General features: G+C 37.0%; 1 protein-coding gene across 1 annotated transcript in view; it reads left to right on the top strand.

The window, feature by feature from the left end:
* DDC (dopa decarboxylase) overlaps positions 1–24,136 on the top strand; it is a 53,886-nt gene extending 29,750 nt beyond the window's left edge. The window contains exons 7-13 of the mRNA XM_050892262.1: positions 837–931; positions 2,780–2,847; positions 7,539–7,615; positions 11,411–11,430; positions 12,165–12,263; positions 19,596–19,697; positions 23,921–24,136. Of these exons, the coding sequence (XP_050748219.1) occupies positions 837–931; positions 2,780–2,847; positions 7,539–7,615; positions 11,411–11,430; positions 12,165–12,263; positions 19,596–19,697; positions 23,921–24,136 (677 nt within the window). The remainder of the gene's footprint in view (positions 1–836; positions 932–2,779; positions 2,848–7,538; positions 7,616–11,410; positions 11,431–12,164; positions 12,264–19,595; positions 19,698–23,920) is intronic.
* The last annotated feature ends 958 nt before the right edge of the window (positions 24,137–25,094 follow it).

Below are 25,094 nucleotides of genomic sequence, written 5' to 3' on the forward strand. Positions count from 1 at the left end.
ACAAGAATGCAAATTCCAGCATGAACTTGGTGCCCAATTGCAGATCTGAATGATATACCTCTGTATGTGGAAATACCCATCAGAATTATTTAGTGACCAGTGTAAAGATGTTATGTGGGCTTCAGTCATCAACTCATAGACCATAATTGCTACCATGTGCATTAATACAGGTGATCTATAGCAGAGTGTGAATACTAAATTACAGAGAATACATGGAGGCTCATATGCTAAAATATTTCTGCAGAAACCATTCAGTGACTAATCAAAACTAGCACTTTCTTAACCTTTCAATGCTTGCTCTTGCATAAGTGTCTCAGTCCTTGAAATAAAGTTTGCTGCACATAGTTTAAAAGCATGCGCATGCACATATATCAATATGTAAAAAATACTGTTTAGAAATGTGTGTTTGTGATTCATGAGTTAGAAATGGGGAGCACAGCTAAAACTCTAGCTCCTCTTGCTAAAGTAGGTAGTTTTATTACCATAGAAATGGTAACTACATCTCTAGATACATATTTTTAAAGTGTATTTTATAATAGTTCTTAAATCAAAATCATTTAATATTTTATGTTGCTTAATATTAATAAGATAAACCTAGAGATGTAAGGACTCTGTTCCAGTAGAAGTGGGGAGGAAGAAGAATATGTTATGTATACATCTTTATGTATTAATGGAAACCCAGATGGTAGAAACATTTAATCTCTTAATTTAATTTTAAATTGGGAAAATAATAACATCAAAGAAAAATCTCTCAGGCACTTGGTTTCATGCAAATTAATAGGGCTTTTTAATCTGCTGTTTAATTTATTTCCCCTTCAATTACTTTTTTTTTTTAGGTAATAAAGAAAATATCTGGATGCATATTGATGCGGCCTATGCTGGGAGTGCATTCATCTGCCCTGAATTCAGGCATCTTTTAAATGGAGTGGAGGTGAATTAAATGTTTCTTCTCTAGCAGCCTGCTAAAACCTTGCTCTTCCATAGAATTTGTGTGTTTCTTATGCATCCAACGTTAATGGCTCTTCTAGAATCTCTGAGTACACTGCACTTCAGTTTGCACTACAAATCCCTGTATATTCTATTACATTACTTATGTTTATATAATTTTTACTGGTTTATTCTGGGAGTATGCAAGTTACCACAGCATGTAAAAGTTTGTCATTCAGAATAGCAAGTAGGAATGAATCGACAAAGTGTCTTACAAAATAGAAAAGAGGAACTTTTTCCTGAATATCCAAAAAGGCATGTTTATAACACCCTAATTCTACATTACACAAAAAAGAAAAAAAAAAAAGAAAAGAAGTTCAACAAATTAATGAGCTCATTATGTCTGATTTTTTGCTTCCATCCTGAAAGTCATATAGGATACCGCCAGTAGCTGTATCTCAAACAGACAGGGTTTAATAACTGAGAGTGCCAAATGAAATACTCCCCCAACAGCACTCCTGTTCCTTTTTTCCCCCCTCACTGAGCTACTTGGCATTCAGTTGCTTAGATAAGAATACTTCAATTTCCTGCTGCTCCCCTCAGACAGTCAGATAAGTCCTTGCCCTCCACGTTAGTGGAGAAAATATTACTGTTTGGTAAAGCCAGAAGTTTAAACACAGCACTGATAGGTAGTGACTAATGAAGAAGAGGAGGGGAAACCCCCTCACAAATAAAGCATTTCTTTCTGTCTCTTTTTTATCAGCAAATGAAGCTTGTTGTAATTTCCTGTGGGGGAATATTTTTTAAATTATTGTTATTGGTTCCTGAAGGAAATGAAACAGCATCCCTTGTCTGGGCCAGCATTTGTCATAAGAGTAAATATTTAACAACTATGAATAGGTTTCCTACCTTACATAGTACAGGGAGATAGCTAGATAGATGTATAGATAGATAAACAGACAGACAGACAGATAATCTTCTCTTAGGAGAGCAATCGTTAATTGTTTGCAAGTGACAGGGAAGGTTATGAGAAGCAAATGAGAACAGAAAAGTGCTATATGGAGTAGGCAGACCTTGGTGCTGCCAGGCCCCCATCTCTGTTTTTTAAGGCTGAAGGCTTCTGCCTTTGTTAAAACACAAAACACGGACGAAGCCTTTCCCACACGATGTCCGTCCTACCTACCTGGGTTTCCTTTGATGCCACGCCTAAACATATGCCAAGTAAAACAAGCCTGTTTACATGATTTATATAAAGATGTATTGTGAATGCTTATTCTGTGTTGGTTTTTCTTCTGACTTAGATGAAAAAATGACTTCTACTAAAAGAAAACATCCTGGCAGTAAAAAAAAAAGTAATTTCCTGGTCAGCTGTAATTTTCTGAATGAATGTGATACGCAGATTCTGAACTAAATATATCATTTGTCTCTATATACGAATTTTGTGTGTATATGTTTAACATTCTTGGGAATAGAAAGCTTAGTGAATTGTTACTGGAAATTGGGATATGAACCACAGTGGATGTTCCTGAGTATGCAGATTTTTTTTTAGTTTACACTGAGATATATACTTTTTCATAACATATGTATCTAAAAAGTATAATTGTTAGCAAATGCGCAAAATGTTGATAATACCAATAGCTTAGCTGCACACCTAACCTGAATTCCATCCCCAAAATAAATGAAGATTTAACTACAATAGTTATTAAGTAAGGTGACATCAGCATGAAGATTATCTATAAAGACCCAATTCAGGAATTTATTCATAGTTAAGGTGTACTCAGGCAATTTGGCAAAGCTGTATCATGGGTCCTTTTCTCTTTCATAATTCTGGTTTTTATTTATCCATTCTCAGTTTGCAGATTCATTTAACTTTAATCCTCACAAATGGCTCCTAGTGAATTTTGACTGCTCTGCTATGTGGTAAGTATTACAGTAAAAGGAAACATTACAAGAGACAAAAATCACACGTTAAATTAGTCTTCCTTTCTAGCAGTAGACATTTATTTACATTTCTCTATTGAAATGAGGAGTTCTGGATAGCTTTAACTCTTGTAAATTATTTACAAAATTCACTCTTTTAATCCAAGTTTCAAAAAAGTAGAATTTAGAAATAGGCCTGAGCTCTGCATTATGTTCCAGAGAGAGAGTGAAATCCTGAAAAGTCTGTAGATTCATACTTGCTCCATTTTGGGACTGTTTAAAACATAAATAAAAAAACTTCATTTAAGGATGTTAATGCAATGAACAGCATGCTGAACAGAGCTTTTTCTTCTTTTCCATAAAATTTCTTTTTGTTTGAGCCTTGATTCTTCAAAAGCCTTTCTAAAAATGCTTGGGATTTGGCTAATGAAAAGCAGCTGATTTCAAAAAGGACTATTTATGCAATTTTGTACTGATTTTCAATTTCCTCAGATGACAGCAGAGACGACATTTTGATATAAAAAGATGCCCAAGTAGAAACCTGTAGACATACTTTGAAACAAAGCAAAGTATCATAGCAACAATAACAGCAGTAATAAAAACATCCCATAATAGATGATCCTATTGTGTCCCAAACTGGAATCTCTAGAACCTAGTGTCTACCAGCATCACAACTAATGATACTTATTAGCAAAACAGCTATTCAGTAAATGCAGACTATTTATCAAAATAAATGAAAACATTAATTTCAGTTATAATAGAACAATACTTGCAAAAATGAAAAAAAGAAGGACAAACTGAATGTTAAAAAGAAGACTCTAAAACATCATCCAGAAAAAGGTCACCTTATTTAAAAGAAGAATAAATGTGAGAGAGGGATCACTCAGTTGCCTTTGGTTAACCTTCGGCTCTTTTAATATCCTCAGCAAAGTTGACTTTTCCACAAATATGTTCATTATTCAGATAATATATTTTTTACTTTAATAGTTTTCCTGATGTAGGCACTTCAAATATTCCAAGACATTATGGGTTTTTTTTCTTTTCCTTAGAGTAAATGGCTTACATTTTGATCCTGATTCATCAGTAGTGGCAGTGATTAACCCAAGACACCAGTTTATAAGTACCTCATAACTAGCTGTCTCTCTCTGTATACGGAAATAGGAAGACAATGAAATTCCTTTGCTAGTTTACCCCATCTTTTTCTCATCACTCAAAGACATTGTTAACAAAGTAGCCACTCAGAAATGAGACAATAAACCATCATTCTCTTTAATGTTTGTAGGACAATTAGGGGCCAGAGTCTAGTCCCTACTAGTTTAATTTCTCATTAATTCTGCTTTCCCCGAAAACCCAATGGAACTATGTTAAAAGTATTTTACCTGGCTTTCCAGGAAAACAAGGTATATACAATCACAGTGTCTGTGAGTTTATGTTCCCATCTCAGGCCATTTTAGCTTCTTCCTAGCAAAGCTTAGACTTTAGACTTAGGAAAGTATTCTTCTCCATTTTGTTTCTTGCTTTTTTTTAGATAAGCCATTGCATAAAATACTTGTTTTCATACGTAGGAAGATTCCATTACAAGGAATCTCAAGAGACCTTGCACCATGTCTCCTAACTCAAAGTGAAAGCTTCACAACTATAGCCATTCAGGCTTCATTTCAGCAAGGCATTTATGTATAGGTGTTATTCAGTTAATAAAGAATGAAGTATACATTTAAAGTTAAACTCTTTGACTTGAAGCCAAATCCATCATCCAACTACTTCTAAGGCCCATGTCCAAAATTCACCTCTCTTATCAACTGTAACACTGCCTGAAAAGGTGAAATGTAATAATAAAGGATGAAGGAACCTCGTGAGAAAAAGTAACTGTGAAGGATACATAATCCTCTTAGGATCCATGGGAAGTATTAACCATGGTATTGTAATAATAGGGAAAGAGTTCAATAAACAGTGAACACCATTTTAGAATCAAATTAAGCTGAGTTCCATTGACGGACAGGCTTCTAAATCACCCAGGCTCCTCAGCACTTTCCCCAATAAACACTCCAATTTCTTTTCCCTGCAAGTTGATTAAGATAATCTAGCCATTAGATCTGTAATGTAATTATTTCACTACTCAGTGCAATATGTAGCACTGATGTCATTTGGGATTTGGAGGCAATTTCATTATAAACCTTTTGTAAAATATTCTCAGACTTCTCGATGTACAGAAAAGAGCCGTCAATTTCCTATAAAAAGGAATTTAATATAGGCACTCTGAGAGGGGTATATTTTCCATATTCAAATGTTAGGGTCCTTTAGAGACTTTGCCTTGAAACTACCAGTCAGTTTTGCCTGACTTGTTTAATTGGTTCTCTGGAATATTAGAAAATAGGAAGAAGTGTCTTCTTTCAGAGAGAGTGAAAATAATAATCTTGCAAAGTCTTGATATCTTTGCTTTTCTATTACTCTTTTCAGGGTTTAAGTGTTAACTTTTGGTTGGGAAGGTTGTTTTAGTATTTGGAAGGAAAGTGCTTACAGGAAATGCTTATCTGTAGGTGGAAGTGAAATTTTCCTGTTGGTTTATAATATGAAGTCACCTTTTTGGTTATTGTATCTATCATTTAAAATGGACAGAATAGAGTGAGGCTGTTAAAAGCTGCAGATGTGCAATCCAAGTAAGTCACTTTTCACAGATTTCCACTACTTTATTCACCAGGACTTTTGTTGTGCATTTTGTATTATGAGTACTTAATATGTGAATCTATGCCACTCAAGCTAGATCTTAGTAGGTCTATTAGCATAACATCAAGCCTTAAAAAAATTCTAGTTTATCAATGACATTTTTGAAATATATATTCACAGTTCTTCAGCCAACCAGGGGTATTTGCAAAGAAAGTTAAGAACACCACTTCTGCCCATTACCAGACCACGCAAGCACTTACTGCAAAGAAGTTTAAATACATAGGGTGAAATCTAGACATGGTGTATAGAGGTGCAACTCAACTGGTTCATACGCATTGATGTCCAGGCTTTGGATTTATTTTAGTAATCCTTTTAGATAGTTTTTCATGGTTGCCAGATTAAGACCTGTGAAGTCCCCAGATGGAACAGATGTCATCTTTTAAAAAAGCAGTAACATCACCAAGGAAGTACAAGATGACAGCATTTTTGTATCTTCTAAGCTAAATGTTCCTGCAGAATAGTTATCTGTTCCATTGTTTAGCACAGCATATTACAGGAGAAGACATGAAGCTCTCACAAGACAACTAATAATATTGCTTGTAACTTGGGTTAGTTGCATACAGAATGAGCTACTGAAACGCGAATATATCAAAATAACCAAACATACCAAATAAACTACAGTAGAACAACTTAAGGTTTGTTGAAAATATTTACCCTAATTAAACCTGCTTTCAGTTAATAGTTTCTTCCTTCTGTCCACAGGACATTTCCAGCTCACAAATAGGTTATTAATTGTTTTCATTGAGAGCATTCTGAATATCTTTTACTATTTTTCATGTGCACAAGCTTACTTATCTTCAGCTATGTACTTTCCATACCTGAAGACAAGTACTTAACTGTTAACCTTGGTACTTTCCTGACCATTAGTGAGAGGAAGGCTTTTTGTTTGTTTGAATAAGATGTTTTATGAGCACAGTCTAGATGTGGATGAGAGTGGGAGTATGTATTTATACATTTATACATACACACTAAAATATTGGAAATCAGATTTTTACTTAGAAATTTACAATTTTACATTGAAATGTTAAAAACCAGAAAAAAACGGATGCACAGAAAATCATAAAAGGTTTGGACATTTGTCATTTAGAGTGTCCCCATGTTGACATAATTATTGCTTACTTTGTAATATATTTATGGGCCTAATAGAATGATGTAGCAGTCTTTCCCTTTTTGATTTCTGGTTTCTTCTTCTTCTGCCTCTATAAACCCCAACATTTGTGGAGGTGAGTCAGTCTTACACATAGAGTGAAGCATAAATCAGGAAAACCTTGTTACTACCCACTGGCAAAACACAGCTTATTCTCTCTAAAAGGGACACATTGCCTTTTGAACCTCAGTCCATTCACACCACCCACTAGCTGGCAGTAGTAAGGTATGCTTCTCAGTTTCACATTGTGCTGTAGTATGTCTGTCAGTAATTGTATATTGGATCCAGCTAAGGGCAGGGTGGTACAAGAGGGAAGCCTGAGTCTGGACTGGGTGGCTCGTCCCTACCAGTGGCTGCTGCTGCCACCACCGCAGCATGGAGAGACAGTGGCCAGCATCCACAAAGCCCCACCGCAGCTGAGCATGGTGTCTAGGAAGCCACAGCTCTTCCCACACAGCTTTGTACTGCAGTAATTCCAAGGCAACTTCTGTTGACTGCAAACATTAACATTGCTTCAGCTAGTCTCACATTCTGGTGTGAGTGTCTATCACCATAAAAAGATCCTCTGTGTCTGTTTCTTGTCTGTTTTTAAATATGCAGTCGTGCAGTCATGCTGCCCGTTCCTGCTGAGCCTTACACTTAACTACTTGTAAGTACAGTACTGATATGGCTGTGAAAAAGCGCTGAAAATGGCACAGGCTGTGCTCAGGAAATACGCCAGTTTAAACACATTCAATTTGCCTTCACTTCTTGTGGAAATTTAATCCCTTAAATTTTAATTCTGAAATTTCTCAATTTGATTTCTTTCTTTTTTATACAGGGTGAAAAAAAGATCAGATTTAACAGGTGCCTTTAAATTAGAACCTCTTTACCTGCAGCATCACCATCAGGAGTCTGGTAATTTTATAATTAGATGAGATTATTATTATTTTGTTTGCACACTGATATTTAATGGAAAAAAGGACGTAAGATGAAAACTGAAATTCTTAAAACTACCTAAAAGTTGTTTAGGAGCCCATTTCCATTTTCAGAGTGCCCTAGGGAGTTAAGCTTATTAAAGTGCAAACACATGTCTAGTGAGATTTTAGTTAGTATAAAAAGCAACTGAGGGAAAGCCATTTTATAAAGCATTATATTAATACTTTTGTATTGGGATTTCTGCAGCTCCAGACTTACCACTGACTCTTTGTAGGAGTGTTGAGAAAATTCTTAATGATCTTTTGGCAGTCAGATAAACATATTATTGGGTGCTGTGTATCGAGTCCCTTAACCTGCCTTCCCCAACATATCTTTCTCCAGAATGGTTTCAAGATCTGATTTGTTTTTAGAGTTTCTAAAGTCTGTGACCTTTTTTCTTACCTATTCGTGCAAGCTCTGATTCAAATTTTCAAAAACCCATGCCAGGAGCAAACACTCCCTGAAACTGCAAAGAAGGGGTGAGCTGTGTTTGATATCTGTGCTCTATTTTGAGTGATAGCTATCTGGGACATTATCCTGTTGCTCTCATGTTCTTACATTGATTGTAGAGAAGGCGGTAATTGCAGACTATCCATCTTGTACAAAATGGTCATGAAAGCTCTTCACAAAATGCTCACAAAGAACTTACAAATCTTAGGCCCTGTACAAAGCTCCTTAATGGATTAGTGCTGCTCCTTGCACATACCTAGCAACTGCAGAGTGGCATTTGCCATCCTGAAGCCTGTTTTTACACGTTCGGTTATTAACTGATTAATTGTGAAGAAGGTCACAGCAGTGCAGTGTCAACATGTGGTGTGAGTTCCCTCAAAACTTTCTCAAGAGAGTGAATCACATGTGGATGTTCTTACCATTTACTCTATCTCATATTTTTCCTGGAATTGCTGCTGCTGATCTGTGTTCAGAAGTGTATCCTGAGTACTTTTTATCTTATCTCTGTTATGGCTATGACCTCACTGACTTTTAAATTAATACCATCCAGAATTCCACCATTCCCTAAAAAGCCCTAGGAAAAATGGATTCCTGTGCCTTAACCCTGAACTGGCAGAAATTTTGCATTTTATTCCTTTTCTACATTTCTAAGCAATGCAAATATAGAACAGTGCAATAAACAGGAAAATGCAATAACTCTGGAGCTGAGGTTCACCCTCCAAAGGCTAGAATTGTTAAGAAAAAAAATATACTGTTTTTTTTCCTTTTTAAATGAAAAATACAAGTTATAGCAAATACACTTAAGTCACTAGCTTTTACTTAACGTACATGAAAATTATTTCTCTTCAGGAGAAAAAATCCAACCTTAACGAAAGTGAAGATGCGTTCTTGTGACAACTGACAGTGCTCATACAAGAACCTTAGGTCTTCCCCAGGTTAAAGAACACCAGAAGAAAATCAAACCTTTCTTAAAACTAGGTGCTTTCAGTGAGCCCACCTAGTTGACCTGAAAACTTTAACTCCCCAGTTGGATAGTAAGTTGTTCAGCCTTTGTCTTGCCTTCAGAAGCTGTCTTAGCATGTTATGCAATCTGGACATAATGATTTCAAAGAGATCAGCTGATTACTAGCATTCTAGTGATGCTAAATTTTTCTATGCTCTATTCCCATTTGACATCAATTTTCCAAAGAGCTGGACAACACTTTTCAAATCAAATTCCTCTAGTTAAACTGTTAAATCCAATCCACACTTATGCCTTCAATAAATATATTCCAATTTGCAAAGGTGCTAGGCTGTTACAGTCCCTATTGATCCCTGTGTGATTTATGGGATGTCAGCACCCCTGGAAATATGACTCGTCTGATGGAAGGTCTTATTTTCTGAGTATGTCTCAGGTCTGAGAACTCCCATCATGGTTTAGAAGGCAAATGAAGTAGCATTTTTGAATTCGCTCATCTCTCACTCAAGAATTTAAATGAGCGGAAAAATATCTCTATCTGTGAGCAATTACTCTTAATAACCATATGGCAATTATGTGTGCCCCCAAGGGGAAAGTCTTTATTTTGTCATTAATTATAATTTTATGTGATTTGCATCATCACACCAGGAAGATTATACTAGCTTGCCTGGCAACCCAGGATATAGGTCAAATCCTAATGGCAGTGTTAGAAGAATGCAGCTTTATACTCTATTGTGAATGCCACATATGCTCCCACAATGCAATTCCTCCTGGTTAAATACAGATGTAAGACTAAGGCTTGTAATCAAGGACTAATCATTGATTGCATTCTGCTTCACAGCTTGTGAAAGGCGTTGTTGTGGATCATTAGACATAGCCCCTTACAGGAGCGTAGGATTATTTATCTATCACCAGTTGCTTTACTCTCTTTGCTACCAGTCTTGCAGCTATCAAACAAAAATGGCCGCTACAATGCAGAAGAATATGAATGTTATCAAATTACCTCGTTACCGAGCTAAGACAACCATGTTCATTTCCCGAAGTCCAGGAACAGGTTAATGATTGTTGGTTGTTGTGTGGGTTTTTTTCATCTGGAAAATAACCTAGTAAGAGGTTAAAGAACCAAATGGCTATATGTTGCAGGAAGGAAGGACCATGTTTTTTCCGGTTTTGGCTACATAGATGAGAGAACGTTGGCAAGAGAGCTTGTAACACAGGAAATACCATCTTTTTTTTTTCAGTCCTAGAAAATATAAAGGCTGAGAATTATGTAAATGACATAGAGTGGTCAAATTCAGAAGCTACAGTTCTATATAGTACCTTGTGGTTCATGATTCCAGGAGCACTTAGACAGCACTTTCCCATGGAATTGAAGTACCTACTTTCCTATGAAGCTTATACTCCACTGCAGAGTAATAAAGCAGAATAAGAAAGCTAAGCAGATGCTTCCACATTTGCCTAAAGAAGTGCTTTAAATTTTACGTCAATTTAATTTCTGTCACTGGCTTACTGCAAGTAATCCAGTTTTATGTTACAGTTTCCTTTACTGTGAAATCAATTTAATTACCTGATTCAAAAAGGTAGATGCATCTTGACTCTCTGTGCTTATATAAAAGATAACTAATAATGCCCTCTACTTGCCTCCCTGGATTGCTTTGTGGCTTGATCAATCTGTGTTTGTAAGGGGCTTTCACTACATCAAATGAAAAGCCATGCAAAAATGCAGAATAGTATTCTCCAAGCAGGAAGATGTCAATTCTGAGTGAAATTTTCCAGTCACTTACTAGACATGCTGAAGAATTAACAACATATATATGAATGAGTATAAAAGGTAGTTAGAAGTGGATTATTTTAAAAAGTGTTACCAGTTCACTAGGGTAAAGGTGGTGACATGTCACAGCAGAGAATGAGTGATGAAGTGAGTTTGGGGATTCTGCAAACTGTTTAAAACAAAATTAATACTGGCCGTTTTATCTACTACTTCTTTTCCTTACAAGAAGATAATAAACATAGTATTTAGTCCATCATCTCCACAATATCTGCAGTATAACAGAAAGGAAAATTGTGTTTCTTCTCCTGTAAACTGTTTAATTTGTTAGTGGTATATTCTGACAAGCTAAGGAATGAAGCTTATTACAAGCACCTTCATTTAGCATGCTGCCAAGTATCCTACTAGATATTTAGTGGTCCTGTTGACACTGATGATGCTGAAGTTTGTAGCAAACATACAGGATAGCTAAGATACAGCTTTTTCAATAACATTAGAATGATTGAAGGCTTTGGCTGTTGTGATGAAGCAATGTGAACATTTTTTCTTTAACTTCCAGGCCTTGTAACAGATTATCGGGTAAGTACAGCATCAATGTAATAATTAATACTATTACTGGTATATACTGATATTTCCAGAACTTTTATTTTCCATTACTATCACAAACCTCAAACCCCTATGTTTATTTCCAGGAAGGATGTAGCTTGCTAAATTTTTAACATTCCTCAAGCTGAAACTTTAAAGTCTAATTTTTGAAAAAAATTGTTTAAAGGCAGAAATTGTCTTATGTGCAATATCTCAAGGTTTAGGCAGTAGAAAGAAATATCCTAAAGATTTTTTTTTCCTTAACATAGTGAATAACACAATTTTTAAAAAAAAAATGCATATGTGTTTTAATCTTTAACCCATAGAAACGCTTGTTTTGAAATGGAAAATGGGCCTGTCATTGTAGATGCTAGCCCCACAACTGTAAACAAGCCAATGTACATGAGCTTCTAAGATACTTATTTTTCTAAAGTCTTCGAGGAGAATTCAGGATGCACAAAGAAAATTTGATTTGCCTTGTGACTCTTCCATTCTGACACCAACCTCCTTTTCCAATTTTAATCTGAAAATTTTGAGTATTAAACAGTCACACCAGGGCATTAATCAGGAATAGACATTTCTACTATTATTTGACCCACCTCTAGCAACTGCCTGTAGGATGTGGCAATGTGGTATGCTTCAAAATCATTGCAGAATGTACAATTTCTGCAGTATCACTGCAATGGTGACTTCTAACGTGGGTGCTCTCCCTTCTCCCTGGCTTGCAGCACTGGCAAATCCCCCTGGGCAGGAGGTTCCGCTCCCTGAAGCTCTGGTTCGTGCTGAGGATCTATGGGGTCAAGGGACTGCAGGAGCACATCCGCAAGGTGACTGGAATTTGCTTTCTTGGTTAACCTGTGGTGGGACGGCAAGGGAAAATGAGCTGGCTACCTATCTACTTTCCATGACTTCTGTACGCATCAGAAAGCACAGGCAACAGCTTTTAGACAGCTCAGTTCAATAGGGGTGCTGCTCGTTTGCCCCATGTACTGTCACATTTCATATCATGGCACGATCAAAACTGTCATCTGTTTTGTCTTAATCTTTAGGGAAGACAAGTCTAGGAATTTGGAATTTCTACTATGTGGGACCATAGTTCACTCTCAAATCAAGCTAGAGCACACCCATGGTTTTATTGTGGAAAAACATGTTTATTCATTACTTCTTTATTTTATTAATGTGCATGCATTGATAGCATGTTTAGATGATGATTAAGGGATACAGTAACTTATTGGGCTACCTCTGCTGCTTCTTTGTTTCCTGTTTAAAGTACATCTTTTTTTAAAAAAAGAATGTGTACAATTTATAGTTTGTTAACATTGTTATGAATAAGTACTAAGTTTATTCTTGATGTAAAAAGAAGGGTTTTTTTAATCACTAAAAACCACATCTGGCACCAGTCTAAATTATATATATACTTCCTTTGTAGCAGTAAAGTCAAATTCAAGCATACCTTTCATCTTTACGAAGTTTAGGGAAACTTCTAGTGAGGGGAGATCCATGACTTGGCTCTAAATATTTACAAAAATATCCATTAGCTAAGGGTCTGGTCTAGTATACGAAACTCCCTGCAGACACACATTCCTTTCTATTGTGGTACTAAACAGATCAATTCCTAAAAGAAAGTTTTTTTCCACTGTTGTAAAATCACTACATGAGGAAGTCTCTTTCGATTTGGAAAGGTTCTGGGATGGAGGGTACCCTCTTTACTTCTCATTTTTATCACACTATAATTTTCAACTGACTCTACAAATACCAAAATTAGATTTTTATCCTTAATGAGGCTTTCAGAAATAAATTTTGACAACAGTGGCCATCCTGATGTTCTGTCATCCTTGTGGCAATCTGATACATATGCTTCTGATGAAAAATTGATACAAGGTTTGTTACCACTTTACTAGGCTACCATTACAGTTTCTAGTCGGATTCTCTCTCAGGTTAGATTTCTGGAGACTGCAATTATTTCAATATGATGCCAAGTTTTTAAGTAGGGCTAAATCTCTCACTGGGAAAATAGAGGGTTGGAAGCCTCATATTAATTACACAGCCTTTTATCAGGCTGGTTTCCACAGGTCAGTATTTACATTCAAGAAGTTCCCTCTTTCCCTGTCTCCCAGACATTTCCCTGACTGTCCAGCCAAAAGTGCTTGTCTTCCTATAATCATAGCTGAAGACCAGGTTTTTATATTTTCTGTGACAATACAGTTCAGGAAGGCTAAGCCAATCAAGATTTTCTTAAAGATACTGACTCCAAAGTAAAACCCTAATATGTTCCCTTATTTGTAAAGGTAATTCAGACAGCTAGATTTCCAAGGGCTTGTTGAACTGAGAGTGTATGTTTAATATTTCATTAAGGACTAAATTGTTCCCTGGTATACAGAGAAAAATAAGTTATGACCTTATGTTTGCAACTTTGAAAGGGCAAGAGGGGTAATTAAGTGCAGAATTTAGCTCACTGTATACATCTGTCAAACTGGAACCATGGAAGTTAGTTTCTCCTTGCAGGCCCTCCCCCCCCCAGATGAACGCTGATTAAATTCAGTGGGTTCCAAAGCAGCTTTAACAAAAAAGTAATTTCAATCTCCAGCAATTCTCTGCTGAACTTAAATTTCAAGAAATAATTGCATTTCATTTGCTCCCCGCTCTAGCAGAATTTAAGATATCTCTTGCGAGTTTGCAGACATGTTGGTAAAGTTATATCAGTAGCTGCAAAATAACAATTATATGTGTTTCATATCTTGCACATTCTCCTCTCCTCTCAGGAATTATCGTGGGTTTCCAGATATATTGTGATGACTTTTCTTTTGGTAGTGTAGTAATGAAGTATGTAAACCAGCCTGACACTGGTTTATATTTTCAAACCTATAGACAAGTTTCCAAATGAAAAGTAATTTGGAATTTAACTTCACTTGTTAACTTTACTTTAACTTTGCTTATCCCAGTGCTTGGCCTTGAAAAGTTGCTTTCTTTTAAACATGTTGTAGCATCTTGCAAATAACAGCTTTTATATTCCCATTGCTGGCAAAGGCAGTCCTTGAAGAGAATAGCTGGTACTGTATCTTGTGTACTTGGACTTTTAGCTGGGTTATTAAGGGAACCCCTGTAGTTGAGAGAATTATTTCTGAAGCTGCATTTATTACAGTGGGTGACAGAGTGGACATAGGTGGAATGAGAAGAGACCTAGGAACAGTGGCAGAAGCAGGTATTGCAACCTTCAAGTGGAGAGCAGAGTGGCTGGAGCTGGGGAAATGGGAAGAAGTGCGCGCTCTCTCTCTGTTGTGTTATTAAGGAGTTGCCCCAGGGAAAGGGCCACAGAGTCAGGCAGAAGAGCAGAGGTTTGAAACAGCTCCTTGGGCTGGAACTTGGGGAAGGGGATGCCTATGTTTGGGATGTAGCATGCAGTCGTACACCATGTAGTTTTCATACGTCAACATATCTGTGTGTAGGGCATGTCATTCCTGTTCACTGCTATACAATAGCAGCTAAGGCATGCCCATTCAGATGCAGGCCTTACTGAGAGATTTGGGACCTAGGGTTTCAATTCCTTTCTGAGTTTATGAAAATCCCAATATAGATGCTGTGATGACCTAGAAAAGAAAAAAGACACTTCAGCTCCTAAGACACAGAAAACTGGAGGAAGATTTATCCAGAGTTTATAGACTTCTAGTTAGGCTTCTTTTGCGCAGCCACGTGTTATTTACAAAATTATTTGAGATTTTCAATAGTGATGAGCTTCTGACATGATATAGAGGGAAAAACCACTGCATATCCTTAAGAAGCCACCATATTTGCTGTGTGATTAGCAAGCTTCCATAGGGAAGACCAAAGATATCTGCAACTATCTATTCACAAACTTTTCTTTTTTCCTGGATGTAAACTGGCACAAAAAACTATTTGTTTCTTTCTTTCTTTTTTTCCCTCTTTTATTAGTATATTTTAAGAAAAAGATGTTTGTTATGTTTGCAGCCTTAAGGTCTGCATCAAAATGACTAGATAACCACTGCAACCTGGCATTTGCTTGTACTGAGGAAGGCATTTCAGAACTAAAATATTCCTGGGAGATGAGAATGTGTGACTTGGATTTAGATACAGTAACTTTTTTTGTTTTCCAAACCTTCCAGTTATGCACTCTTTTCCCACACACCATGTAATATTAACCTATTGCAAAGTATAGGTTTTAAAGCAGTGGTAAAGGGGAGGACAGTCATCTCTGAAGGATGTGGGGAGAGAAAAATACAAATTTTGGAGGTAAGTCCCAAAGCCACAGAGGAGATGTACAAAGAGGGCAAAACCAACAACAATAACAGTCTTCTGGACTGATTCCAAAGAGTCAGAGTCAGTATAAATGTGAAACCCAAAGGGCCCATTTGTAAATGGCCCATTTGCAAACTGCTTGACCATCTATTATGCCCTTGTTGGTTTAAGTCCTCTCAAAGAGCTCGGAAGTCATTTGAGACATTTAGCAGTTAATGTTTTTGTATGTGATCCCCATGAACATTCTGACTCAGATGAATCCTCCATAGGACCAGAAGAAATCAGTGCACTGCATCCTTCTTTCTTTGCTAAGGATAATGAATTCCATTAAAAATTAACAGCAGAGACCAAGAAACTGGAACTGTACAGAACAGCAATGCCAGAGATAGCATTTCAGCTGGGGAGGGGCACAGTCCAAGTGGCTGTTGAGAAGACTCTTTTGACAGCATTTTCCTTCAGAGAGTAGTGGGATGCAAGCTAAGGCAGGCAGAGAGGTGAAATCTGTAGGAGGAAAAGTATGAAGTGATTAAGGCTAGGCAGGTATGCATATTTGCATATACACATTAATGTACTCTGATGCTTCAGAGAAGCTCCCTTCAATCAAAAACTATTTTAGTTCTTGAAGGCTTTGCCCAAAAATCAAAATTCAGTTTAAACCTCAAACCAGAAGCATTTATATTTATATATATTTATTTATATTTATAAATTCACACATATACATACACAAATACAGATTTTTTAAAATAGGGACCACATCTTAATGCCTCACAAGTTTACTGCTCCTATTAATATGTAAGACATTTCCCTTAATCCTGAATAACCAAATGAATTCGATCTCTTTCTTGTTTCCCTCCTCACTGCCGAAGAGCAAAGGTTATTTACTTGAGATAGATAGTGATCCACAAAAATTCCTTACAAGCTTCTTTTCTTCAATCTGCTAATTTCACTGTGAAGAGAAGGGCTGGTATTCTGTTCCTATATACCAAGACTTTTCAGGCTACTAACGCAGTCCATGTGATTCCACTTTGGGAACCCACATGGTAAAGGGATTGTCCAAATGATATTGCTAGAAACAGTATGTGAGTTGGTTTGTGTACATCCACTTTTTTGTTAAATTATATAACAGCGTTAAATAAAATAATTTTTAAAGGTTAAATAATATTTGAACGTCAACTTTAAGTTAATGGAGCTAGGGACACAGCATGACACAAACGTCAAAATCAAAAGCATTTGGAGGGTTAAAATATCCATAGATCAGGCTTGGTATGTACACATTCAGCGGAAAACTGAGAACAGCCTGTCAGTTTTTACCTCTCCTTCTTTCCTATCCTTAGTTTCAGTGCCCGCAGTTCTTCAAACAGGACTTTATTTTCACAGTTTACCTGCCTGTCTTGAAAAGTTGAAGCACTAAAGCCACACGTGTCCTCCTGTGAGTTATTGCCATGCTCACGTCCAGAGTGTGGGTACAGCTCTTGGACTCACAGAGGCAGGTGGGATACCTAAAACCCCTTTGGTTTTACAGAGTTGGAACTTCCAGGCTTAATAAAGTTTAACTTTATTGGGTTTAATTACGTTTGGTTGCAACAACTTTTGTAAAAACAATTCAGGATAATAGCTTATAGTTCAAAAGTGCAGGGCCTTGGGTAAGTGGGTTAAGCAAAGCTATTACAGGTGAAACTTCAGTTAAATCTCCACTTTCTCGCCTTTCCAGTTCTGTATAATCTAAAACACTTGGTGCCCCCCCGTGGCTTTACAAATTATTGCTACTTGTTAAGACTCACTATGCCTAAAAGTACTTGCATCCAGATATGAATACAAAATACTATCAGAATTTTGATTTGTGTTTTACTGAATGTTCTCTATTTTCCCTCGCTTTTATTTCTTTCAAATTCCTGAAAAATCCTTTAGTGCAAAAAGTGGACATAAATACTTGCTATAAAATGTACAGCACGGGTCCGGAGTTTTCTGGTACAAACTGCTCTCAGTAAGCCAAGTCTTAAATTTTTGTTTTATTCAGTTCTTACCCAGGTAAATTTTGATTAAATTCAGCTGGTGATTACATTCAGCTGAACAGTTGTGAAATTCTCATCTCATCGAACATGATTTTTTTTTATGGCTTTGATTTCCAAGACGTAGTATATGCACTGTGAAATTTTGCGGAGCTATGTAAAAGACATCAGTTTGGTTAAGGCTATAGAACATGAGGATAGGAGGAGACAGTAAAAGATCATTACAGCACGTATGCATATTTCACATACGTTTTCCATTCACTTATGCATATAAGTATCTGTATGTATAATTCTGGTCAATTTTCATAGCTGTAAACTCATGCTGTTTATATTAGCAGAACATTCAAATGCCTTGGAAAGGATTGGGCATTTTATTGGTCTCATTCCTGACTCAAAGAGCTTTCAGTCTAATTTTAGAGGGAGATGATAAATGCATGTAACAAACACCAGAGAGGAAGTGGTAACAACAGTAAGATTGGCTGGTTGCATAGGGTACCAGTTGCCCAATATGAAGGTTTTGAAGCAATGTTTTGATTCAATATAAACAATGTTTTTCTATTTTAAGAAATAAACAAACATCAGAAAGCTATGATTAAGATTGCAAAATGTGTTGTGTTTTGTTTTTTTTTTTTCTTTTCTGTAATTTCTGTTTTGCCTTGTTCTTGCCCTTTTGGAAAAAGTTCCTGTGAGATGAAACATTCCACATCTAACCCTGGCCCAAAGTGAAATGTTTCATTTTTGTTTGATATCTGTCCTTGAACTTGCAAAAAGGTGAAGTGCAAAAGCAGGAAAAGACATGGGCTTAGTTGTTTATTTTTGTAAAATTATTTGCAATTATAAATATATAAAAGCTAAGGAACTTTTAAACATCATTTTAGATGCTGCTGATAATTTTTGGTGTAGACTGGCTATTGCATGAAGAAAAACTGTAATTCCAATAGCTGGTTGCTGTTGTAGTCTTATCTTTTTTTTTTTTTTTTTTTTTTTTAGAGTAGTGAGCACTAAACTGATGATAGCCAGTGAGAGGGGACTGGATAAGGTACTGCAGGTACCTGACGAGGATATGGGTTCTTTTTTTCCAAGTGCTTTTGAATTCATTTTCTGTTTGGAAGAAAGCAAAATGTGGTATGAGTATGCAAGCATCACTGACTGATGTTAAGACTTCCCAGCTGGTTGTTAGTATGCCTGTTGGTATTTTTCCTATTTGTTTGATTTTGGAAGAGCACTGGTTTCCTATGCTTCAAAATAATTGCTCTGGCTTGGTGTCCAATGTCACTCTTTTTTCCCCAGTAACTTCTAAACAGGTTGGCTGAGATTTGCTATCCATTTTCTTGATTATACTGCCATCACCTTTCTTTTCAACTGAACCTGAGCACCCAGCTCAGAAGAGTGAGCAGGTTCTCCCCTTCTTCACAGTTATTCTCATATTAAGTGAACTATTCTAAAAAGGTGTATATCTTTCCAGCTTATTTTGCACTGGAATTGTGATCATTTTCTCTCTCTATATCTGTGCGTCTCTCCCTTTCCTCATAGTAACTTTTGGACTCTTTAGCCATTCCCAGCCAAAACTGACAGTGGTAGAAAACCTAAAGAAGAATTATTACAATTATTTGCTATTAATATGGTATCATATAAAACTGTGCTGAAATGTTTCATTAAGAAACAGACTAGTACTGCCTAAGATAGACTGAGCTACTAATATAGTAACGGCTCAATATGGTCTCTGGAAGTCATAAACGGGATGTAAGTTAACATAAACAGATGGCGGTATGTGAACATTATCACATATCAGAAGAGGGAACAGAGAAAAGAGATTAGGGATGGAAACAATTTAGCACATCTTTTCTCTTGATGAATCAAATTTATACAACATAGATACTATCTTTCTCTTCTCAGCACATCAGGCTGTCACATCAATTTGAACATTTAGTCATTCAGGATGAAAGATTTGAGATCTGTGCTGAAGTTGTCTTGGGACTAGTCTGTTTTCGGCTGAAGGTAAGGCAGCTAAGACCTCCTATTTCTTCTGTCATGTTTTACAGCAATACAATAACCTGCAATTGAATATAGTCTTCGTAGTTAATATACTTAATTATTTTTTAAGGAAAGGAAAGGGACTTCACGTAGATCAAAGCAGATTAAAGAAAGAAGCTTAAGACAATTTCTTTAAAAATTAATCAAATAATTAAGAGAAATTCAAGCATATTAGAGTATGGAAATATATAGTCAAGGCAAACAAATGGTCTACCCAGTCATACAAAATGACTGTTATATTCTATGCTTGATGGGCTTTGATGAAGATGATTGTTTTAATATATTTCCCTAGACATTTGTATATGTGTGAGTGTATGTGTGTATTACATGTTTCTTGTCAAGTTAATTTGATATGTGTGTATATTTAATATCCATTTATATGTATTTATATATATATATAATGACTGTCATGGATGAAGATTAGAGTAGTAAACACTTTTTTGTTGTTTTCTTTAAAGAATACATTTTCATTTATAAAATCCTACAGTCAGACTCGGCAAACTGTAGCAAGATATGAGTAAGAACAGGTTGCATGGGAGGCCAGCTTCCCAACTGCCCTTGGCCCTGGTCTGCTTTTTCTTGCTGAACATGATCCTTTTGCCTCTCTTGGCCTTTCATTCCCCAAAATCTCTGTAAGTGCCAAGTTCATTGACGTAGAGACCTTGCCCAACACCAACTAGAAAACTCTGCACTCGGAGCATAAGAGCTGCAGTAGTTGGGAGGGCTCACTTGTTTAATCAGACATTAAAAGGGGATCAGTGTCTTATTTTAGGTAAAGAACTCATTTAATGGAGAGGCTTGCAACTAAAGCCTCTGTAAAGGGCTGGATTGTGACACTGAATCTGAACACCAAGCAATAACAATAACAGCACTGATGTTTTCTAGTTCACATGATACCTAAATGAGCTTTTAGCTTTTCTGAAGGCTCACAAGCACATCTTGGCTCCTTCTGTGTAGTGTGGTATTACTACTTTGCACAAATTCTTTTCTCAGTCATTCAGTTGCCTCAGTTACCTGAGTTTGATGCAATTGGCTGAAGGAGCTAATGAATCTTTAACAATAAGGTAATGGTGAATTCATCTGGAATAGGAAAATAGTTTTGTTTGAATTTATGTTGTTTAAAATTAAAGAAAAAAAAAGATCTGTTGCTAGGGGATCAGACAGATTACAGAATGTAGAGCTTTTCCAGTAAGTGGAAACATAAATATAATTTCTTTCCTAACAAGAACTTTTAAAAGATTTTGAGGAATAGGTTCTGTGGCTTTTATTGCTCAATAACAAGATGTTGGTTGTAGTCTGCTCTCTCACATGGAACAAGCAAACACTAGTTTTGCAGATCCAGAGACAGCTGTTAGTCAGCGCTCTACATTTACTTTAAAGGAACAGTCCTGGTGAAATAGAGCATAGCAACACAGGAATTGTCACTGTTGATCAGACCAGTAGTTCATCTACATCTGTTCTCCCATCCCTGATGATCCAGAGGAAGAAATCAGATCTACAAGGAAAGACAATTTTACAATAGGAGGTAAATATTGGACACCTAGCCAAGAAACTTTTGGACAAGTTGTAGAATAAAGGTGTGATTCTGCTGAAACCAATGTTGAAACAGCAGTGTTTTCATTGCTTGCCTTCCCGGTCCAAAAAAAGAAAACAAAACTAACAAGCTTTTAAATGAAGAACATTTTATAGTTATTTTTGCAGCTTTATTTGCTTTTTAAATCACTCTTTCAAAAAGCTTCCTGTGATTTCTGTAATTTGTATTAAAATGCATCTTAGAAGTAGGATGCTTGTAACTTTTATGTAGTTACAGCAGGACTAAGGGACAGAGGACTTGAACTGTAATGCTGCACAGCTGTAAAAGTATGAAATATTTGTCCTTCCTTTGTTCTTGAGAAATCCTTTTTTATTTTTTTGCTTAGCTGTAACTTTTCATTTTTTGCCTTTCACACTGTTGAGCAGACGGACTAATAATCTATGACTTTCATATTATAACTATTTCATCAAATGTATCATGCCAAAAGGTTGATTTTTGGCCTCCTTGTCATTTCTGCAGAAGACTACAAGTCAAGCTAGTCATTTCTCCAAAAGGGTGAGAATACTGTCTTATTGAAGCTGACAGACTCAATCAGAGCTGGCTTCTCAAAGCTCTGGGAGAGGATTAGTCACGCCTAACTTCAATTTGATGTGACACGCGAGTGTCACAGGTGCAGCTGTGAGAGTAGAACAGAAGAAAGATATATAAATCTTTCTCCTTCCTCCCCTCACCCCTGCCAAGGGCATTAACTGAACATCATATAACTGCCTGTATTGCCTAAAAGTTAGTGCTGTGCATATCATATTAAAGGCAAGGATCATCATTTTAATGATGGATTACCTTTGATAAGAAAGCAGTATATCATTGTCACCAGTGACTGACCCATAATGGGTGGGGACTTGCAAAACACCAAAGTTGGTCCTGTTCTTAGTTAGGAGCATTCGAGCTGCATAAATATCTCCTAGAAGACTAAGGCTAAGCCATGAATTTCAGGCTTTCATCCAAATTCCCTAACAACTTGTGCTAAATCAGAACAGGTTTTGACTTGGGTTCAGCTCTAACTCTAATATGATCCAAAAACATGAGAATAATACATTTATCCTCAGTGCCAATGCAAAACTGTGTCTCCCTTATGCTTTGTTTTCATATGGAAAACGCTAAGCAGGCAAGTCACAAATGTGCAGATTTGAGAGGACATATTTTCTGATATGGACGTTTTCAAGACGACCTATGCTGCTACAGTAACAAAACCGCTGCTGAACAGACGGATTTGTCCATTTGTGACTCTTTTACCGCAGTCAGTGTTCAGTAAGGGAACACTGTGGTAAAAGCGCAGATGCTCCCAGCATTTCTTGCAATTCTGTGTTACCAGCAGTGCAATAGAAAGAGTAAAGGCTCCACAATAGCTAAGATACTTACCCAAAGAATAAAATCACAGCACTCAAGATCAACATGGTATATCCTAAGCTATTACGGCAAACCGCCCAGCAAAGCTGAAGCCATCTCTTGGTCTGCTGATAAAAAAGTTAGACAGACGGGTTCCTTTAACTTGGGTAACAAAGACTGTCAAAGATATGCAGCTAGCACTTCATCCTGTGTTGCTAAATCAGACAAATATCCCAAGATTTTTGGGATCTTTTCTTTCATTGTTTTCATTTAAAGCGATTTACTACTGGTTTTGAAAATCTAATGACATCTTTTGTTTTATCCTCAAATGCTGACGGACATGAACTAGGAAAACCATTGATTCAACATTAGCTGAACCTGCAAAAGAACCAGTACTCCTCCGTGCAGTCCTATTTCTTTTGAGATTTGATATTAAGAGCGTACAGCTGCTTTAAGGGAAATCCTCACATTCACTATTTGAGCACAAGGAGAATGAAGTACACTAGGAGGAGATAAAATTCAATACTGCATGCATGTAAAGTCCCTCTGGCTTTCTGCACAATATTTAACACTTACATCTTTGTTTCCTGGAATGCATGCAGAAGACTGTTTACTTGCAGCGGGAGGGTCAGTTTACCACATTTCTAAACCCCCCCCCCCCCCCAACCCCACTCTGTAGGATTCTGTGGCGGACACTTCCTATAGAACTTGATGCAAATACTTTTTTAAGGTTTCTACTGATAGTATGAAACTTATTTATGCCAGGGATACATTACCTTAACTACTTCTTAATTAAGGGTAAGATTTCTATCTTCATATTCAAAAGACTCTCTCACAGCAGCCATGCTGAAGTGAAGACTGGAAGGCTTGTTGTACAAATGTTAGTATGGTTCATTGCAAAACTTCCTCCCACGTTTGTTTGATTAGATCTAAGAAAAGTGTAATGAAATGGATGCAATAACGAATGCTTTTACATGAAGCTACATAGCTCACGACCTTAGGTCACAAAAAAGCAGTCAGCTATCACAAATGCCCCAGTGTGAACACTGCTTCTAAACCCCAGTTAATCCATAAATCTCTTTGTGGCTGAAAAATTATCTCTTGCGCCATCATCTTTTTGTAATCCTTTGATGGCAAAGCACCGAGAGATGAGAAAGGGGCTGCGTGTTACTGGCGGTACTTGGGCTTGGCTGCTTGCTGGGATTTACATATTCCAAACTTGCTTCTGAAATTCATCACCATATCCATTGAATTACAATGATTTCAGGGCTCAAATGAACTAAATAAGGCGCTTCTTAAAAGCATAAATGAGGCCAAGAAGATTCACCTGGTCCCGTGCCACCTGCGAGAGAAGTTTGTGCTACGTTTTGCTATTTGTTCCCGCACAGTGGAATCCACCCACATCAAGTTTGCCTGGCAGCACATCTCACAGCTGGCAACTGATCTTCTGAAAACATGGGAGCAAAACCACCACCAGCAGTAACAGCAGTGAAGTACCAGTGGGGAGGAGGTAATTAACTGGCTTTCTCTGTGTTGCCAAGTTTTATTTTAGGGGCAGGTGGAAAAGTCAAATTATGAAGGAAAAAAACACAAAACCTGTTGTTATATAGCCCAGCTGCAGTAGCAAAATCCTTGCCAGCAAGTTGTGTTGTAACCTTAGTCATTCCTTCTCTGTACTGTAGTTTCATCTTGCTTGTTTCCAGGATGCACATAGCCATGGGGGCTCGAGCTGTCATTTCTTACCGGTTTGTAATCAAGAGCATTTGTTGAACCAGCCAATGGAAACGGGTTAGTGCTCCCTCCGTTGTCCCCATTAACCTCTAGCACACCCACTCCTTTCTTCACAGATGAAACTTTGAGGTGTTATAACCAATTAATTTAACATTACTATGACTTCAGAAAGAATCCAAGTTGGGGGAAGTTCAGTAACCTGGTTATAACACTGCTCAGGTCCTATCTAAACAGGCACGCACAAATGTTGTTGTCATGATTTGGGGCACTATCATGTCATGACACGCTTGCTGCAGTAATTCTGTAGATGAAGTTAGGACTTCAAAAATTCCTTCATTACATAGCCAGATCAGGGGGGAGTGAGCACTAAACGAACGCTAACCGTCCTTATGGCAGGTTGTCTACTTTCTCCTAAAGGGTTTGCTTTTAAAACAGCCATTTGTCAAACCTCAGCAAATAGGTTATGCTGGCTATGGTTTTCACTTTGATCATTCATAATCAGGCCTCTTAAAAGCTCCTTCTTAAGAGTTTTGTCCAAAGCCATGTGCTACCTGGTATTCTGTATTTTTAACCAAGTTATTATAAGCAGTGATTACTTGAAAATAATAGCTAAGCTATGTTCTGTGAAATAGAGTTGCGATTTCTTTTCATGGCTACCATTCTGCTTACTTCATTGTAAGCATGACCCAAAACATGCTCTGGTGCCCCCA

Source organism: Gymnogyps californianus, chromosome 2 (genome assembly GCF_018139145.2).
Source record: "Gymnogyps californianus isolate 813 chromosome 2, ASM1813914v2, whole genome shotgun sequence".
Lineage (NCBI taxonomy): Eukaryota > Metazoa > Chordata > Aves > Accipitriformes > Cathartidae > Gymnogyps > Gymnogyps californianus.